This window comes from Girardinichthys multiradiatus, chromosome 22 (assembly GCF_021462225.1).
Source record: "Girardinichthys multiradiatus isolate DD_20200921_A chromosome 22, DD_fGirMul_XY1, whole genome shotgun sequence".
NCBI lineage: Eukaryota > Metazoa > Chordata > Actinopteri > Cyprinodontiformes > Goodeidae > Girardinichthys > Girardinichthys multiradiatus.
The window spans coordinates 15,378,407-15,397,756 of NC_061814.1; the positions used below are offsets into that span (position 1 = coordinate 15,378,407).

Sequence of the window (19,350 nt, forward strand, 5' to 3'; positions counted from 1 at the left end):
AATTTGATGGTGAATTACATCTCAACTCTAGACAGATTTATTTATAAAGCAGCAGTTGACCCAGAAGTGCTGTCCAACTCATAAAATATAAGACAATAAAATAATATCACTCAAAGAAAAATCATCAATTTAGACAGGTTTAAAAGCCAGAGATTGAAAATGAGTTTTAAAACTTGTTTGAAAAACATATAAGAAGAATCCCCACAGGCCTGGTCTCTATATTTCAACCTAGACTGGGATTAACACAAAGCAATTTTTCAGCAGAGCAGTATATATAATTAATAGATTGTTTAGGTAACGCTTGTGCCTTTTAAAGTCGAGCTGTCTGTGACAGTCAATTGCTAACATAAAGACGGCAACAGTCCAGGTGGCAGGGAATGAGGGCATAGATCACCTTTCCAAGGTAATTAAAAGAAGAAAATGGCTCCACCTTTGTAATCTGCTTTGAATTTGGCTCTGCTTCCTTACTGGTTTGTCACAACATTATCAAGAACCTCCACAGAAATAACATTTGTGCAAAAGATTCAGAACCATGAACTATAAGATAGCATTAAACAGAACTGGCCTATTATTAGTTTAAACAGGAAAATGCACCTCTCTAAGATTTAATGGAACCAGTGTTGCCTCTTCACAAAAAAGTTATACTAAGTTTTCTATTAGAACCTAACCACACACCACATATTCCAGCTTATTATTACCTATTTAGCAAAAATCAAGCCAAAAACAAAAGGTTTCTATAAAATTATGTCTCTACAACCCTAGATGCACACAAATGACCTAAAGAATGAACATGTAACAGTGTTCTTTATTTTTTACTATGACTTTTAGTAGTTTTTTTTTTCTTTAGCCTTAATGAAAAATGCCCAAAATAAATACATAAAAGAAAAACATGCATTAATGTAATAACCAAAACACTGAAATAACTAATTTGGCAAATCTGTGCTATTAATAAGTTTTCTCGTAAGAAAATATCTGAAAATCCCAATGAATTCTTTCTAAACTGTATGTAACACAGAAGATGGTCAGTATCAAGGAGTAAAGGAAACAGTGTCCTTAGACATAAAGTCTAGCATATTTTCTTACCGTAGAAGTGGCAGAAGCTGCAGCATTAGATTTCAAGCTACGCATTCTGAGGTTTGGTGGTTTCTGCTCAAATAATTATTTGAGTTCATATAAAAATATAAAGCGTACCATTTAGCTTCCAACACAGCCAAGACAAATCTGACACCTGTGCAACACATCAGGAGATTAAACATTTGAAAGTTGCTGATGCTATATAGAGACTTTTATTTTATTTTCTTTTTTTTTTACCGTGTCCTGTCCGGCAGAGTAGCGCACAGAATTGTTGTCTGAGTGCCAAGAAACTGCCAAACAGATTTACTTTCACAACCGGAGCATCACAGCTAATGGCTTAAAGCTCTGCTTGATATTTATAAAATAAACTTTATTTATTTAACTTCTTTGGGAATATTTCAATTGTTACGGACACGGAGACTGAAATGAAAAGGAAAAAAGAAGCTCAAAAAAGAGAGAGATGGGGGAAAAAGGAGGAAAGCGTGGAGGAGAGAAAGAAGGATGAAGAGAATACAAGCAACCCCCCCAAGAGAAGAGCAGTGGAGAGTCCCAGGGAACCACCCAGCAGCGACTGTGCAGAAGCCCCAGAGAGCCGCAGCGATGAGCCCACAGGCCCCGGCCGGCAGCCGTCCACGCCCAAGCAGATCCAGCCATGGACCAGAGGCCCAAGACCCCAGGACACACCACCCCCCAAGCAGAGGCCGGACAGAGCCCAGGGGGCCAGGCCCCGGCAAGCAGCCACCGGGAGTGAGGCAGCACATACCAAAGCACCCGGCCCCGGACACCGAGAACCACAAGTACACCAGCGGGCAAAGACTCCAACCACCGGCAGGTAGTGTGGCGGGGAGGAAATAGGCCCCCCATAATATGGACGTCATACACTCACTCACACTCCTCATGCATACTCTATACTCCCAGGTCCAGGTGCCGGTACTCCTAGGGGCAAACAGCCCCCGGACCCAGGAGGTGGTCCCCTTCCCTCCTGGGGCAGAGACAGGCAGACAGCGCCGGCACCGCCCAGACCCGGGTGACCCCCCCCCACACCCCGCCCCGTATGAGTCTCCCACCCCCAGTGAACCCCAACAAGAACCTTCCCACAGGGCCACCCCCAACAAGGACACCGATATCAAACACATGCCCCCGAACCCAAATGCCACGAATCCCCTCCCCCACAGGGGCACACCAGGAGCAGCACGGCCACCAGGCCAGTGTCCTATGTCCGTCCCCCCCGAAAACATCACATGCAGCTACTATATGTCTCCCCCGAGAGCCACCAAAGCCCCACCCCGGCCGGGACCACAGCCCCCAGCGCCAGACCCCCCAGCGATCCCAGCCCAGGGACACCCCAGATGCCCCAGCCCAGACACCCCCCCAAATCCGCCACAACGCCCCACAGGATGAAGCCAAGGGCGCCCCGCCCCCACTAGGTGATGGAGCTGATTAAAGGAGCCCAGAGAGATTGATCTGACGTGGAGGCAGAGGCTGTCTCAAGGCTTATATAATCCAACAGAAAATTTCTATACTGATTAATACTAAGAAAGTTTTTATTTTTCCAATTCATGAGGATAGTTTTCTTAGCGATGCATAAAGCAGTGATAACCATATGAACTGAATTTCTCTCTATGGTGACATCATCTAAGTTGCCCAACAAGCAAACTGAAGGGGAAGGTGAAATATTACATCTCAGACACTTTGATAAGTCTTCACATATCAGGCACCAGAACCTCTGAACGGGTGTACATAACCATAGTACATGGATGTAATTGTCTGGTATATTGCTTGTGCAGTGTAAGCAAGTATTAGAAGGTGCCAAGCCCATTCTGAACATCCGTTGACCTGTATAGTATACAGGTCCTTCTCAAAAAATTTGCATATTGTGATAAAGTTCATTATTTTCTATAATGTAATGATGAAAATTTAACATTCATATATTTTAGATTCATTGCACACTAACTGAAATATTTCAGGTCTTTTATTGTCTTAATACGGATGATTGTGGCATACAGCTCATGAAAACCCAAAATTCCTATCTCACAAAATTAGCATATTTCATCCGACCAATAAAAGAAAAGTGTTTTTAATACAAAAAACGTCAACCTTCAAATAATCATGTACAGTTATGCACTCAATACTTGGTCGGGAATCCTTTGGCAGAAATGACTGCTTCAATGCGGCGTGGCATGGAGGCAATCAGCCTGTGGCACTGCTGAGGTCTTATGGAGGCCCAGGATGCTTCGATAACGGCCTTTAGCTCATCCAGAGTGTTGGGTCTTGAGTCTCTCAACGTTCTCTTCACAATATCCCACAGATTCTCTATGGGGTTCAGGTCAGGAGAGTTGGCAGGCCAATTGAGCACAGTGATACAATGGTCAGTAAACCATTTACCAATGGTTTTGGCACTGTGAGCTGGTGCCAGGTCATGCTGAAAAATGAAATCTTCATCTCCATAAAGCTTTTCAGCAGATGGAAGCATGAAGTGCTCCAAAATCTCCTGATAGCTAGCTGCATTGACCCTGCCCTTGATAAAACACAGTGGACCAACACCAGCAGCTGACACGGCACCCCAGACCATCACTGACTGTGGGTACTTGACACTGGACTTCTGGCATTTTGGCATTTCCTTCTCCCCAGTCTTCCTCCAGACTCTGGCACCTTGACTTCCGAATGACATGCAGAATTTGCTTTCATCCGAAAAAAGTACTTTGGACCACTGAGCAACAGTCCAGTGCTGCTTCTCTGTAGCCCAGGTCTGGGGAATGCGGCACCTGTAGCCCATTTCCTGCACACGCCTGTGCACGGTGGCTCTGGATGTTTCTACTCCAGACTCAGTCCACTGCTTCCGCAGGTCCCCCAAGGTCTGGAATCGGCCCTTCTCCACAATCTTCCTCAGGGTCCGGTCACCTCTTCTCGTTGTGCAGCGTTTTCTGCCACACTTTTTCCTTCCCACAGACTTCCCACTGAGGTGCCTTGATACAGCACTCTGGGAACAGCCTATTTGTTCAGAAATTTCTTTCTGTGTCTTACCCTCTTGCTTGAGGGTGTCAATAGTGGCCTTCTGGACAGCAGTCAGGTCGGCAGTCTTACCCATGATTGGGTTTTTGAGTGATGAACCAGGCTGGGAGTTTTAAAGGCCTCAGGAATCTTTTGCAGGTGTTTAGAGTTAACTCCTTGATTCAGATGATTAGGTTCATAGCTCGTTTAGAGACCCTTTTAATGATATGCTAATTTTGTGAGATAGGAATTTTGGGTTTTCATGAGCTGTATGCCAAAATCATCCGTATTAAGACAATAAAAGACCTGAAATATTTCAGTTAGTGTGCAATGAATCTAAAATATATGAATGTTAAATTTTCATCATGACATTATGGAAAATAATGAACTTTATCACAATATGCTAATTTTTTGAGAAGGACCTGTAGTCCCTCCAGCGTGTCCTGGGCCGTCCCCTGGGCCTCTTCCCGGTGGGACGTGCCTGGAACACCTCCCGAGGAAGGCGTCCAGGAGGCATCCGGTATAGATGCCCGAGCCACCTCAACTGGCTCCTCTCGATGTGGAGGAGCAGCGGCTCTACTCCGAGCTCCTCCCGGATGGCCGAGCTCCTCACCCTATCTCTAAGGGAGTGCCCGGCCACCCTACGGAGGAAGCTCATTTCAGCCGCTTGTATCCGTGATCTCGTTCTTTCGGTCATGACCCAAAGTTCATGGCCATAGGTGAGGGTAGGAACGTAGACCGACCAGTAAATTGAGAGCTTTGCTTTTCGGCTCAGCTCTCTCTTCACCACAATGGACCGGCACAGCGCCCCCATTACTGTGGCAGCCGCACCGATCCGTCTGTCGATCTCCCGCTCCATTCTTCCCTCACTCGTGAACAAGACCCCGAGATACTTAAACTCCTCCACTTGAGGCAGGAACTCCCCTCCAGCCTGAAGAGGACAAGCCACCCTTTTCCGGTCGAGTACCATGGCCTCGGACTTGGAGGAGCTGATCCCCATCCCAGCCGCTTCACACTCGGCTGCGAACCGCCACAGCGGTTGTATTAATTGCAAACTGGGGTCACTTGTTTAAAAGTTCTGGAACATATCTGAGACCAGAATGTTTGGTCAAAGTTAACTGATAAGCCCACCTCCCATTTCGTTATAGGAAGGGAAATTGATTCATCTATATTAGACAGTGTCCTGTGTATTTTAGACATTAATTTGGGGGGGTTGAGTTTTAGGAACTCTAGTACACTTGATTGCATTTGTAACCCAACGTTTTTAAGTCTAAATTTATTTTTTATTATAGATTTAATTTGTTGATATTCTGAAAATGTATTCTTGTCCATCCCGTATTGTATAATTAATCTGTTAAATGGGATGAACTGAATTCCTTCAAATATATGTTCCAGGTATTCAATTCCTTTACTCCTCCAATGTGGAAAAGTTATTATATTATTTTTTTGTAGGATGTTAGGGTTGTTCCGGATGGGTGTACGTCTGCATGGGATTAGTGAAGACCCTGTCATTTTTAGATATTCCCACTATGCTGTTGGAGAGGTGCTGACGTTTAGGGTTTGGAAGCATACGTGCCGTTTATTGAAGATGTTTCATGAAGAAATATTCAGATGTGCAAATCTATAGAATAGAAGAACAAAACATCAATCTGCTCAGAAAGTGTCTTTAGTCGTGACGTTTTTTCTCTAGAAGATACAGATTTTCCTTCAGTTTGCGATGGAAATAAATCACTACTATAAATAATGAAAGTGATTCTGAAATTCTTTATTTGGAAGGCAAAACCATTGAGCGTGTAACACCTTTGAAATGCATGTGTTTTGTCAAACAGTGCTAAACCCTCGTCTGAATGTGCACCAGCGGTTCCAGAGAAACCAGCACCTAAGAAGAGCAAAGGAAAGGCTGGTTGCAACATCCCGACCTCATTAAACCCCATGGACCAAACCTGTATTCACCCTGAGTCCTACCATGTGGCACAGAGGTAAGGCCCACACAAACACACTACCACACGCCCACTCTTGTACCATGGCAAACCCCACTGGCTGGGCATGTTCAGACAATGATGGAGCTGATTTTAACACCCATCTCATATGGTGTTGGTTATAGTAGTGAAGGACTGATTTGATTTACAGAGACATGGGATACAAGAAAGGAGGCGTTGGCTTTCTGCATGTGCATGGCGGCATGTGTCCTTGTGTGAGAAATGATTGTTAGAGCTGCTGATGCTGTTATCAAAAGCACATTGAACATCTTCCACAGAAAGCTCTGTGTGTGTGTGTGTGTGTGTGTGAGAGAGAGAGAGAGTTTTGTGGTGTTTAAGCCCTTTCTCCTGCAGCTGTAGTCACTCAACTGTGTTTAGTCTACATAAGTTCTGACACTAGTGGCTTTAAGCGTTACTCCCCTCATGTTGATGCGCCTTTAATCGCCTCGGTGTGTGTGTAGGACATTGTGTGTCTGTGCACACATGCAGATAGATTACTGCTGCTTGACGAAACCTTTTTCTTGTTGATTCCGTTTTAGCCACATCGGTATGCATCTTTGTTGGGTTATGTCCAAAAGTCCTGCTCCTTCCTTTATTCATTACATAATTTTTATTTTTATGCTCGTTTTGTATTTTCTGTAGATATCTCCTTCTCCTGAACTCTCAATGTTTTGTTTTCTGTCTTTCCCAGTGGTGTTTATTATCTTGGCTCTGTAAGGTGCCCATCTCCTGCTGAATTAAAAGGAAAACTTTTACCTAGAAAAGTTGAGAGTGCAAAGAGAGTCATACTGTTTGTGCAAATGTTGCACGAAGCAAATAATATAAAGATATAAAATTTGGTTACATGAGAGGAAGTGTAGCGTTGGTATGCTAAATGATTTTGTATGTTCAGTTCACTGACGCCACACTGCTGAACTTAGTTAACACTGTGAATGAGTTCTGACAGATTCTGATGAATCTCTAGATGAAGAGGAATGCGCTGAATAGCAGAGTTACATTGAGAACAACCTTACCTGCCTGAGTCAGAGTTGGATGGTTCTCAACCCATGGATGGCAAACCTGACGCAGTGACTTAAGATGAAAAATCTAAACTTTGTGTAATGTGAATCTGTTTATATGCTTGTTTGACAAACTTCCGTTTAGTTGTTCACCACTTGTTAGCTCTATATAATGCTTTTTTTTGCCAGTGTAGTAGCAGTTCATGCAGTTTTTGGACGCAAAAATCCATTGTCGAATACAGACTGTAACGAATCAGTTTTTGACTTGTAAACAACTGAGTCGCCACAAACTTATACTATTTTGTGGTACTTATACTATTACAATTTACCTGGGAGTAACGCTCATTCAGAATTTCAAAAAGGTCAATCTCCCTGCTTTTGAGGCCTCTAACCCCTCTTAGATCAGGAGTTTAAATTGGACCTGGGGTTTTTAAATTGGCTCTTGGTGTCAAGCAGCATTGAAACATCTATTTCTTCCTTCGTATTTATGAACATAGTGAAGACATTAAAGGTTGCAAGCTGGGGGTGGAGGCGCACCAGGGCTCAGTGGTGGAGCAGGCGCCACATATGTAGAGGGTACAGTCCACACAGTTGTTGCCGGTTCGATTCTCGGCCCTGGGCCATTCTTCCCCTTCCCTCTGCTTTTCTTTCTGTCCAGCTACTAATAAATAAAGGCCAACAGTGCCACAAAAACCTTAAAAAAAAGAAAAGAAGGTCACAAGCTGGGCGGAACTGATTTTTATTTAATGTAGGATAACAGTTTCCAGATTTGAAAATCTTACTGTTACAGATCTTTCAGTGAATCTGACTTCTCTGGCACTTGGACTGAGAGAAGAGAAAAAAAAAAACTGTGAAATAGCCCTTTTTCACACTGTAGAATTGGGAGCCAACTTGAACAGTGTCTGTTTCACGTTGTGTGGAACCTACAGACGCTAAAACACAACCAGGTTAATGTTTTGTATTTAAATATTCCAAACATTCTGTCATTTTGTAAATTAAATATTAACAGGAAATTGTTTGAATTGAAGTCTGGAAACTTGTGAAATTTTGAATTGGAAAATATGTAGGAACCTTGGAAGCTGATTGAATGACCCGGCACTAAACACTTTTTACCATATCTCTAAAATCTCTTGCTCCTCTGTTGACGTCCTCACCTACAGCCGATGAAATCTGCAGGCTTGGAGGGAGCGTTGTGAAGGAACGCTCTGTGTGTGTGTGTGTGTGTGTGTGTGTGTGTGTGTGTGTGTGTGTGCGTGTGTGTGTGCGTGTGTTCCTGTCTTGGCATCACAGTGAGAACCATTGTCCCGATTTCACCATCAAATTGAGGACCGTTTGTACCAAAGTGAGGACATGTTGCTGGTCCTCACGATCTATTTTGCTAACGGTTAGGTTTAGGACTAAGATGTGAATTGAGTTTAGGTTAAGGTTAGGGTTAGGCATGAACTGGTAATGGTTAGGTTTAGGGTTATTGTCAGGGTTAGGGCATAGAAAGGGTTGAAAATGACTGAAAATCAATGGAAGTCAATGGGAGTCAACAGATGGTCCTCACTACATGTAGCAAAACAAGAGTGTGTGTGTGTGTGTGTGTGTGTGTGTGTGTGTGTGTGTGTATTTAAGCATTCATGTGTGTTGTGTCTTCATGGTTTATAAAGAATATCATGTTCATCACATTAGTGGAACTGGATCCTCCATTACTGCTCACAGCCCACACATCAGCCGCCTTTCTGAAACCATAAACCCACACATGCAAAAAGCAGAAACACAAACGCACAGTTGAAGTTTGTCCACCTTTATTTTATAAATTCTGCTTTGTTTCTGCAAGAAGTGAAGCCTTTCTCCTTAGATTGTTAGTATTGATCTTCAGAGGAACGGGGAGTTACATCTGTTAACAGGCTGTTACCAAATATTTAGGTCAGTTCCAGTATTGCGGTCATATCAGTGGTAATCTGGCACCAGTCCGGTGAATTTTTCCCTGATAGGTAACAGTCGGGGCCCAATATTTCTCGAACACAAGACAGAGCAGGTCTTTGCTTTGAGCCTGGATAAAATCTACCTCAATGCCCACCCAGCTCCAGCCCCAGCTTCACACATGTACACACCACCTACATACACTGTGGTGGCAATAATTACAGAAACATAAGGCTAATAGTCGTGCAAGCCTCTGGATCTCCAGTCTCCCTTAAATACAAACATACAGCGCTGAAAAATGAGATGACCAACGTGGACGCTTGTTTATGGGCTGCGGCCACAATCACTCATCTATGTTTTTTTTCTCTTTTCAGGTCTTGATTGGACGCTGCCTCTTGAGTCCAAAAACTGATCTTAGATCGTCCTTGAAAGCTGATATTCCATTCTCTCTATTTTTGCCATTGCTGGCCTTTATTTTTAGATTATCAGTTGGGAAAAGTTTGATAATCTGAGAGCAAAAGGTTGTGAACAATTCAACACCAATAATTCACACAATACCTTGTGAAAATATTTCTATTTCTATCTAACCCTAATCCTAAAAGCATTATTGGGATGTTGTGACAGAACATAATAGCATAGTAAAGAGAGAGGAAAATTATTTATGACTTTAAAAAATCTTTCACTAATAAAATTGGTAAACGTGTGACCCCCTTTTGTGTTCATCCCCCTTAAATACCCCTAATTAAAATCCATTGCCACCATCTTCCTTTAGGAGACACCTAAATAGTCCACCTATATGTATTTTTTCAAGATAAATGCTGTTCTGGTTGTCCAAGATCTTTGACACTGCCTGTGTTACAGTACTAAAAACCTTTGTACCATACTGGTGAAAGATATTTTCTCTTTCCAGTATAAAATTTGTTAACATAACATTTCTGTCATAGTTTTCCTCACTTATATTTTTGAAAGAAAACCAGATAAGAAAAACTCATTCTGTATGACTAAACCTACAACAAAAAAGATTTTTATTTTCCCACAAATAAAATTAAGATCAAAATTTTGGCTAGAGGGGAAATCCAATTAGAGCTAACTTTAGTCATGTTGAAAGGTGGGGCTTGTTGAAAAAATAAATTATGATACCTAATTTTCTTGAGTGGCAGGGTGTGGATGACACTTTGTGCCCAGTACGACACGGAGGTCGTGTGTTTTTGAACTTTTTATTTTTACCTCCTCGGGTAAATTAATCAGCTGCTAAATTAAATACCCAATATTTCGAAGAAGCAAACAAAGTAGCCTGATTTTTGTAGGAAAGGAATCTATACATCTATATTTCTTTCCAATTTTCTTGGTCTAGATTTTTTTTATGATATTCTCAGGAACAACGGTGGATATTGGTCCAGGTTGCTGTATTTAGCCAGGTTTAAAAACCCCATGAACCCCAATCTTGGACGATTGCGGGAAATTATCAAGCCCAGAAAGAAAGGAAAGAACGTACATATGGGAACGTTTCACATCAAATCAGAATGTTGCACTGCTTGCATGAAAACCCACATTATTTTATTTGATAAGGAAATCTGTGTGTAATTAGTAGACAATGCACTTCCTAATCTTATTGAGCAAATTAAAGCTGTTCAAGATGACTACAGTAAATCTGTATCTCTGCATTGCAAAATATAAATTCCAGCTCCATCCTACTTCACCTCGGTGTGAAGCAATGATTTTCATAATTTATTCAACTATATTTTCAGTAAATTTAGCAAAATATCAGTTAACTACAATGACAAACAAATTGTGCCCTGCTAAGCTTGAACCATATATTTTAACTCTCTCTCCCTGCCTGGATACCGTCTCTGAGTCCTTCATGGAATGTCTTCTAGACCACTAAGCCATCAAGACAAAACCATTTTTCTTTCGGTCGGGGGATAAATGGCTGGAAAGATGAGAAGCTCAAAAACGAGAGTCTACCTCGGCGTTAGACACAGCTTGGTCCAGAGGTGTTTTTTTTCTCACCGCTAAGTAATTTCTGGCACATACTCTGCTACTATTTTTTAGTCTTGTGGCTTACCGATGATGACAGATTGATTCAGCTCGAATCCCTCCGCTGGTCACTGATTTCAGTGGCAGAGCCTCTCAGCTCACAAGTGATTCCTAGAAACCTTTATACACAGCATAGACACTGTCCCTTCTCCTGCCAATTGAGCATTTCTGAGCAGCATTGTACATGAATCAACTTTGTGTATACGTGTATGTATGTGTCCACCTGTTCTGTCCATCACGGGTTGGACAGCTGCCGCGCCTGTTTGGCGTCAGGCTACCAGTGAGCGACATCCATCACGGCCGCTACCCAACTGGTCTACAAATGAACACATGCATTCACGTCTATCACCAGCTGTGCCCGTTGTCTGCTGTAAATAATATACGCAATGTGCACAATTCTCCCACAGCCACACTTATCTCATTCTTCCATTACTTCTTTGTGCTACTTTGGATATAGGGACACTCTGCAATTGCAGAGCAGCTAATTAGTTTGGATTTATATTTCAAACTGTGTAACTTTGACCGACTGTCTAGACATTATGGTGTGAGACATCAGGGTTGGAGGAAGTTATACAAGCGTGGTTGGCAGGCACGATGTCCAATCCTAGCACAGCAGAGGCAGTGTCCGGAGACGAGGTGTCAGGGCGTTTACAGCCTATTGTGGATGCACCTGATTTGCCAGGGCACAAATAAAATGTGTTTTTGGAAATGGAAAGCAACTCAGCAACTAACACTCTCCCTCTTTAACTGCATAAAGCTTATTTCTGTTGATTTACACCATTTTATTTAACTTTAGTTTTAGGAGAGGAGATATTTGCCCATAAATGAGGTATTGGTGTAGTTACAGTCACCTCACCGAGGCTCATAATGCTTTCTACATTTTTGCCTAAAAGTGAGGATCTGTTTAAAGGTTTTCATCTTAGAGAAGGATACTTGATTTTAAAAAGTGCATCCTCTGTTACCAGATCTTTACAAAATTAACTTGAGGTTTGTTAGTAAACCTTCTCGTGCTTCTGCCAGAGCATTTCAGAGGGATTAAAGTGTGCATTTTGGCTTTTTTTTGTCAGTCATTCTGTCATAGATTTGATGCAGTGTTTGGAGAAAATGCCCTGTTGCATGGCCTGGTTTTTCCAAAAGTTAACTCTCAGACAAATGGCCTCATATTTTTAATTCAGGTGATGCTAACAAGAATATTTTGTGGCGTAGAAGCTGTTACTTCAGGAAAAACACTTAAAGTTAGATACTTTCGGTCTGAGTGTGGTGTTTAAAAATGAAAGTCAGAGGAAATAATTTAAAAGGAAGCTATTTCTTATGGAGCCTTGTTCACTGCTCATCCAGCTGACTTCAGCAGATTCCAGGAGGGCTCTGACAGGTGGTGTTGATCTGCCAGATGTTCATCATGCTTTTATAAATAAAGGTTAATAAGTAAATAAAAATACATTTACTTATTTTTTTCCGTTACATTGTTTTTCGTAATCCTTTGGGGCCAAAACTGAAATACAACTCCTGTTAACTAAGCCCCAATTGTATTTTCTTTCTGTCCTTTCTTTCCAGATTTCTCTCCCTTGTGGGTGGGAGTGTGGACCAAATAGGCAGTGCAGGCTTGAAACACTGTGTGGAGAGCAAGGTTAACACAAGTTGTGTTGAGGAACTGGCCAAGAAAGTGGACACCACCCTTGAGACCCTCAAACTCATCATAGACGGCCTGACGCAGCCCCCAGGCTTTGACATACGACAAAGTAAGACTTTTTTTGCTCACAGTAACAACTCATTCGCTTATTCAGTGAAGACAATAAAGCAAAACCAAAAATGCATAGTTGAGAAACAGCTGCTAATAATTTCATGTTTGTAAAATCACTGAGAATGTAAACACCAACAGGAATATTGTCGGGAATTTGCTCTTGGGTTAGAACCATAACGCTTAAATTCATCTCTTTCAAAAAAGGATATATATATATCGGATGAGGCTCATGTGAATAAATAATGTTTGTTTAAACTTTATTTTAGCCAAATCCAAACAATAAATGGTTTAATTCATAACTGTTACAAAGTAAGCTGGCCTCTCTCCCAGCAGTTTTTCTCCTTACTGCTTAAAATCTTTTGCAAAAGCTTCAACTCTGGGCACAAAAACCTCTATGTAGGATCGTACAAAAGTTGATTGTCACTTTTCTGCAATCTAGCAGTCAGAGTAGCCTCTCGTAGTCTCTCATCTTTCTGTCATAATGTCTTTTACAGCTCCCCACCGGCCAACAGAAAATCAAAGCCGTATTTGTCCTCCTTTGTGAATGCTTTGCTAGTTATAACACACACTGACCGACTTTTCTAGCCTGGACTATAATAGCCATGTCTTAGCAGTGTAACTTGATAGGATCTGACAGTGCTGCGGCTTCCTCTCTGCAACCCAACAGTCCAGTTTGTGTCTTTCTGACAGTGTGTGATGGGTCCAGCAGACTCTGCTGCTGGACGGCATAGTCAGCAATCACAAATACAGCGAAAGCTGTTTTTCTGCTTAATCTCAGGCTTTTGAGTTCAGGCACACACAAGCAGAACCTCAGATTCAGTTCTGCTGTTACTCAATTAGACAGAAAGATTAATTTTGCACTAGATCTCTTTGAAATAAATCGAATATACATTATTTAAGAGGTATTTATCGTTAACAACTAAATAAAACACAAAATAATGATTTTAATAAAAAAATATAGGTCAAAACCCATCTATAAATAGTGATGTATGTCGTGTGGTTTTTTAGAAACAATTTCAATCGCAAATATTTTAATTTTTTTATATTTGGTTCTGGGCTAGAAGAGTTTTTTCCATCCTTCTATTCATTTTTACAGTTTCATGTAACCCAGAGAAAGTCCAGCCTGAGCAGTCACTTAGCATCAGGCCAACTCTTCCTAAAATTAAGGTTCACTCTGGGGTTGGCCCTATTCGGTTGCAGTACACTTTGCTTGTCCTCCTAGCCAGAGCTCAGCTGAATAAACAGATAGGCTGAAGCTACCGCATAAAATCAGGGGTTTGAGTGAGAATAATTGTACCGGCTATTTCCTGGATCGCGAGCCCTCCTTGTTTGTGTTAATGATACTGAAAAGAAAACAAATCCTGGGAGCAGGCCCAGTGGAAAGTATGGATGGTCAGGATGCTGAGAAATGTGGAAGTTTTGTATGTAGACATAGGTGTCAGGTTACTCCTGGTATTGTGTGTTATAACTTTGTCATTTCTTCCCATCCTCTTAGGTTTCTTCCTCCCCCCATACAGTTTAACTAGCTGCTACATGTATTTGGCCTTATCCCCTACAAGTGTGTCAGCTTTTGTATATCCTCTGCTTTGACCTCTTTCTTTGGCAGATTTTGGGCAGGCGGACTTTAAGAGGGGCATTGTGTCAATGAGTGATCTGCGGGTCGGCTCCGTGCTGACAGGCCGAGTGGACAACACAACTCTGTTTGGCGCTTTCGTAGACATTGGCGTTGGCCGGGCCGGCCTCATCCATAAGAGCAACATCACCCTAGACAAGCTGCCGGTCAGCCAGCGTCGTCGCAGCCTGGCTCTAGGACCCGGGGAGCGGGTGGAGGTTCGGGTCCTCAACATCGACGTTCAGAGGGGGCGGATTGGGCTGGACCTGCTTAGGGTACTCCAATAGATTCTGTGGTTCCTTTAAAGAATATTCCACAGTTGGGGCTGTGCCTGTCACATTAAGTTATAAAACAATGTCAGAGACAAATTACATCCAGATGTTTACAGAAGTGTTGGATTCAAACTGATTTGCTGCCTATGAGGAGAACAAATTTATTTGCTTTAACAGGAAATCCGCCTTATTTATGGGAACAGTTAGTTGTTTAAATTGTGACCCATTTTAGTGCCTGCCGTGTTAACTGGGCGGTCCTACAGACTAAACAATATTCAGACCAAAAGACTTAAAATATTTACAACAGTTGTTAATTTAACCCAGTTTAAGCAAAATGGTTATTGATTGAACAGTTGAAATCTGTTATTAGCATTTTGGCTGTGACACGAATAGCTATATACTTAAACTGAATGTGTTCATAAAATATAACGATGTTTATGTATTTTTGAGATTAGTAACAGATAGATACACAAAGTTAACTCTTCCATTTTTCTTTTGTACTCATCTCAGTAATTAGCCAATAAATGTTTTTGTTTACCTAGTGTCGGTTTCTGACCTTGCTGGCATTGCTATGCTAATTAGGTTTAAATGGTATTTCATATGGAGTTGACTTGTTGTAATGTTAACGTTACTGTGTCAGTAGTTTAAATAACTCATCATGCCCAAAAATAAAATATTCAAATGATGATTCAGCAAAACATCTGTAATGAGATTTAAAAACAAGAATTATGAGCACAACTATGAATTGATTCAGGACATTCTTTCTCCAAACACAATAAAAACTATACATTCATTCATTCCTCTTCTATACCACTTATTCCATAGTGGGTCACGGGGGACCTGGTGCCTATCTCCAGCAGTCTATGGGCTAGAGGCAGGGTACACCCTGGACAGGTCGCCAGTCCATCGCAGGGCCACACAGAGACATACAACCACGCACACACTCATTCACACCTAAGGGCAATTTAGAGTCCTCAATCAACCTGCCTGCATGTTTTTGGACTGTGGGAGGAAGCCGGAGTACCCAGTGAGAACCTTCGCATGCACGGGGAGAAAATGCAAACTCCATGCAGAAAGACCCCAGGCCGGGAGTTGAACCCAGGACCTTCTTGCTGCAAGGCAACAGTGCTACCAACCGCACCACCGTGCAGCCCAATACAAAGAAAAAATACATTAAATGTTTACATTAATGTTTTAAACATAAAATTTTGTTTATTTGGTAAATTATCATTAGCAAGTTGCACCTTGACCACAAACTGTTTGTAACCACCGGCAGGTTTCTGGCATAATTCTGGCTGAATATTTGATCACTCCTCCTGGTAGATATGGTTCATATGAACTGGTTGGTTTCCTTTAACAGACCCAGCTTTTAAACAATCCACAGATTTCTAACATGGTTGAGGTCATTTCAGAAGCTTAATGTTAGCCTGCTTGATCCATTCTACAGTTTTGATGTGCGTTTCTTCGTCCTGTTGCAACACCCACGTGTGTCCAAGTTTCAACCATCACAGATATTGAAGTTGCCACCCGTTTGCATTATTTTGCCTCTTTGCAACAAAGCAGTATCATCTGCAGCAAAACAGACCCTGAGCATGATGCTGTCACCACCATGCTTGACATTTGGTACAGAGTTCTTAAGTTTGAAACCTCCTTTACATCTATGAACATTTTTTTCCACTGAGGCATATAACTTACTCTTTGTCTCGTCTGATCAGGAATGGTTTCTTAAATTTTCAGTTGAGATGAAGGTGTTGCTTTTGAAGAAGGGGCTGGTTAGCACCTTCTCAATTTATGCTTTAACATTATACAGTGGCACATGTATTCTGTGATCTTCTAGTTGATGATCAGCATTTGCCTTAGTGGTGCCTGTTGTCTTCTTGAACATGGTAGCCAATTTTCTTTCATCTGGGGGTAACAGTTTAGGACAGATGATGGAAACTTTGATAGAATCTGGTATACCAACAGGAATATTTTTCCAAAACTGCATTTAAATTGGACCAACCAAGCAACCCTATTTAAAATGTATGGATGATTAAATAAAGGACCTTCCCAGAAAAACAGTTCAAATGAACTCTAATAATTCTGCCACTCTTCTGTAAGAAGAGTGGTCAAACATTGGACTGAAATTATGTCAGGAGCCTGTTTATGGCTACACAAAACTTTTAACAAAGTTAAAAGTTCAACTTCCTAAGGGAAACTCAAGATTAGTAGTAGTGTGTGTATATATAATTTAGCTTGTATGCTTAATTTTAAGGCTTTGTGAATTAGATAAAAGCCTCAATGGATACAAACTGTCTTTATTTTTGAAATGAATTGAATGGGCTTTGAATGATCATTCCACTCTGAAAAAGAACTGTTCAAATAAATGACCCAAAATGAATATGAGGTTCATCATCATGATGAGTGTAGATAAACGTGTGATGTACACTATAGCCGCCTCTATATCAAACACAAAAGAAAGGTAGAAAATAAATGTGTGGTGTTGCAAACAACTGCTTTTAGTCCAAGTTTTGATTACAGAAGACAGACAAATATGTAAAGATAAAATGGGTGGGGGCATGTGATTTTGATTGGGTGGGCGGAGACATCCATTGCAGAAGACAATACTGTATCTGTCTCTCTGACTGTAGCGAAGCCTGAAGGCTATTTAGGCAACATTTAGACACAATTATCCTATGATACACAAACGCCCTAATCAGCTGCTTCAAAATTAATCCCAGACTCCCCATCCACATGATCTAATTTCTTTGTTTTTATGAAACCGGAATAAAGCAACAAAATATGATTCTTGGGAAAGCCTTAGGTCTTCTTTGCCAAACATTACACTGAATGCAGAGTACCTCACTGTTTATGCTCATAATCTTCCTTTGGGCAAACAAATTGAATATATTTGAGATGCACAAACGCAAAGAAATATTTAATCACAATTGTTGTTGACAGTTTTCAGTTAAAATCTGAGGAAACGTATGTCTTTTTTTTTTCTCCATGAGTGGATTTAAAACTTTTTGTTTTTTTTGAGTTTTTTTCTTTCATTTGACAATACCGCTCCTTGGCTTTGTGTTTTTTCCTCGGCAGACGCCAGTTTAAGAGCTTCCACTGTTCTTGTTATGGGGAAACGTGTGTGTTTGGCCAAGTAGACACAGCTTCCCTCAGCACCATTCCTGCTTCCTACCTCTACCAAACGTGAGCCCACAGATGGGACAGGCAATCTGGTAGCCAGCTGCTGCTGCCCCTTGGCGTTCTTGTCAAACACTCTCCAGTAATGAGCCAGTCGTAAAAAACAGACTAACCGCAGGAGGAGTTTTGTATCTCTCTGTTATCTGCTGCTGCCCTGCGCCCACGGCGCACCTGAGCGTGAGCTCAGGTGCGCCGTGGGCGCAGGGCAGGACAGTACAGGTCCTGCTCAAAATATTAGCATATTGTGATAAAGTTCATTATTTTCCATAATGTCATGATGAAAATTTAACATTCATATATTTTAGATTAATTGCACACTAACTGAAATATTTCAGGTCTTTTATTGTCTTAATACGGATGATTTTGGCATACAGCTCATGAAAACCCAAAATTCCTATCTCACAAAATTAGCATATCATTAAAAGGGTCTCTAAACGAGCTATGAACCTAATCATCTGAATCAACGAGTTAACTCTAAACACCTGCAAAAGATTCCTGAGGCCTTTAAAACTCCCAGCCTGGTTCATCACTCAAAACCCCAATCATGGGTAAGACTGCCGACCTGACTGCTGTCCAGAAGGCCACTATTGACACCCTCAAGCAAGAGGGTAAGACACAGAAAGAAATTTCTGAACAAATAGGCTGTTCCCAGAGTGCTGTATCAAGGCACCTCAGTGGGAAGTCTGTGGGAAGGAAAAAGTGTGGCAGAAAACGCTGCACGAGAAGAGGTGACCGGACCCTGAGGAAGATTGTGGAGAAGGGCCGATTCCAGACCTTGGGGGACCTGCGGAAGCAGTGGACTGAGTCTGGAGTAGAAACATCCAGAGCCACCGTGCACAGGCGTGTGCAGGAAATGGGCTACAGGTGCCGCATTCCCCAGGTCAAGCCACTTTTGAACCAGAAACAGCGGCAGAAGCGCCTGACCTGGGCTACAGAGAAGCAGCACTGGACTGTTGCTCAGTGGTCCAAAGTACTTTTTTCGGATGAAAGCAAATTCTGCATGTCATTCGGAAATCAAGGTGCCAGAGTCTGGAGGAAGACTGGGGAGAAGGAAATGCCAAAATGCCAGAAGTCCAGTGTCAAGTACCCACAGTCAGTGATGGTCTGGGGTGCCGTGTCAGCTGCTGGTGTTGGTCCACTGTGTTTTATCAAGGGCAGGGTCAATGCAGCTAGCTATCAGGAGATTTTGGAGCACTTCATGCTTCCATCTGCTGAAAAGCTTTATGGAGATGAAGATTTCCTTTTTCAGCACGACCTGGCACCTGCTCACAGTGCCAAAACCACTGGTAAATGGTTTACTGACCATGGTATCACTGTGCTCAATTGGCCTGCCAACTCTCCTGACCTGAACCCCATAGAGAATCTGTGGGATATTGTGAAGAGAACGTTGAGAGACTCAAGACCCAACACTCTGGATGAGCTAAAGGCCGCTATCGAAGCATCCTGGGCCTCCATAAGACCTCAGCAGTGCCACAGGCTGATTGCCTCCATGCCACGCCGCATTGAAGCAGTCATTTCTGCCAAAGGATTCCCGACCAAGTATTGAGTGCATAACTGTACA

The 19,350-nt window shown here is 42.0% G+C and overlaps 1 protein-coding gene across 1 annotated transcript in view; it reads left to right on the forward strand.

Moving 5' to 3' along the window:
• The window catches only part of srbd1 (S1 RNA binding domain 1), an 84,519-nt gene extending 69,110 nt beyond the window's left edge, over positions 1-15,409 (forward strand). Inside the window, exons 18-20 of the mRNA XM_047351793.1 lie at positions 5,895-6,044; positions 12,542-12,726; positions 14,335-15,409. Coding sequence (XP_047207749.1) covers positions 5,895-6,044; positions 12,542-12,726; positions 14,335-14,627 — 628 coding nt within the window. The 3' untranslated portion in view covers positions 14,628-15,409. The remainder of the gene's footprint in view (positions 1-5,894; positions 6,045-12,541; positions 12,727-14,334) is intronic.
• The last annotated feature ends 3,941 nt before the right edge of the window (positions 15,410-19,350 follow it).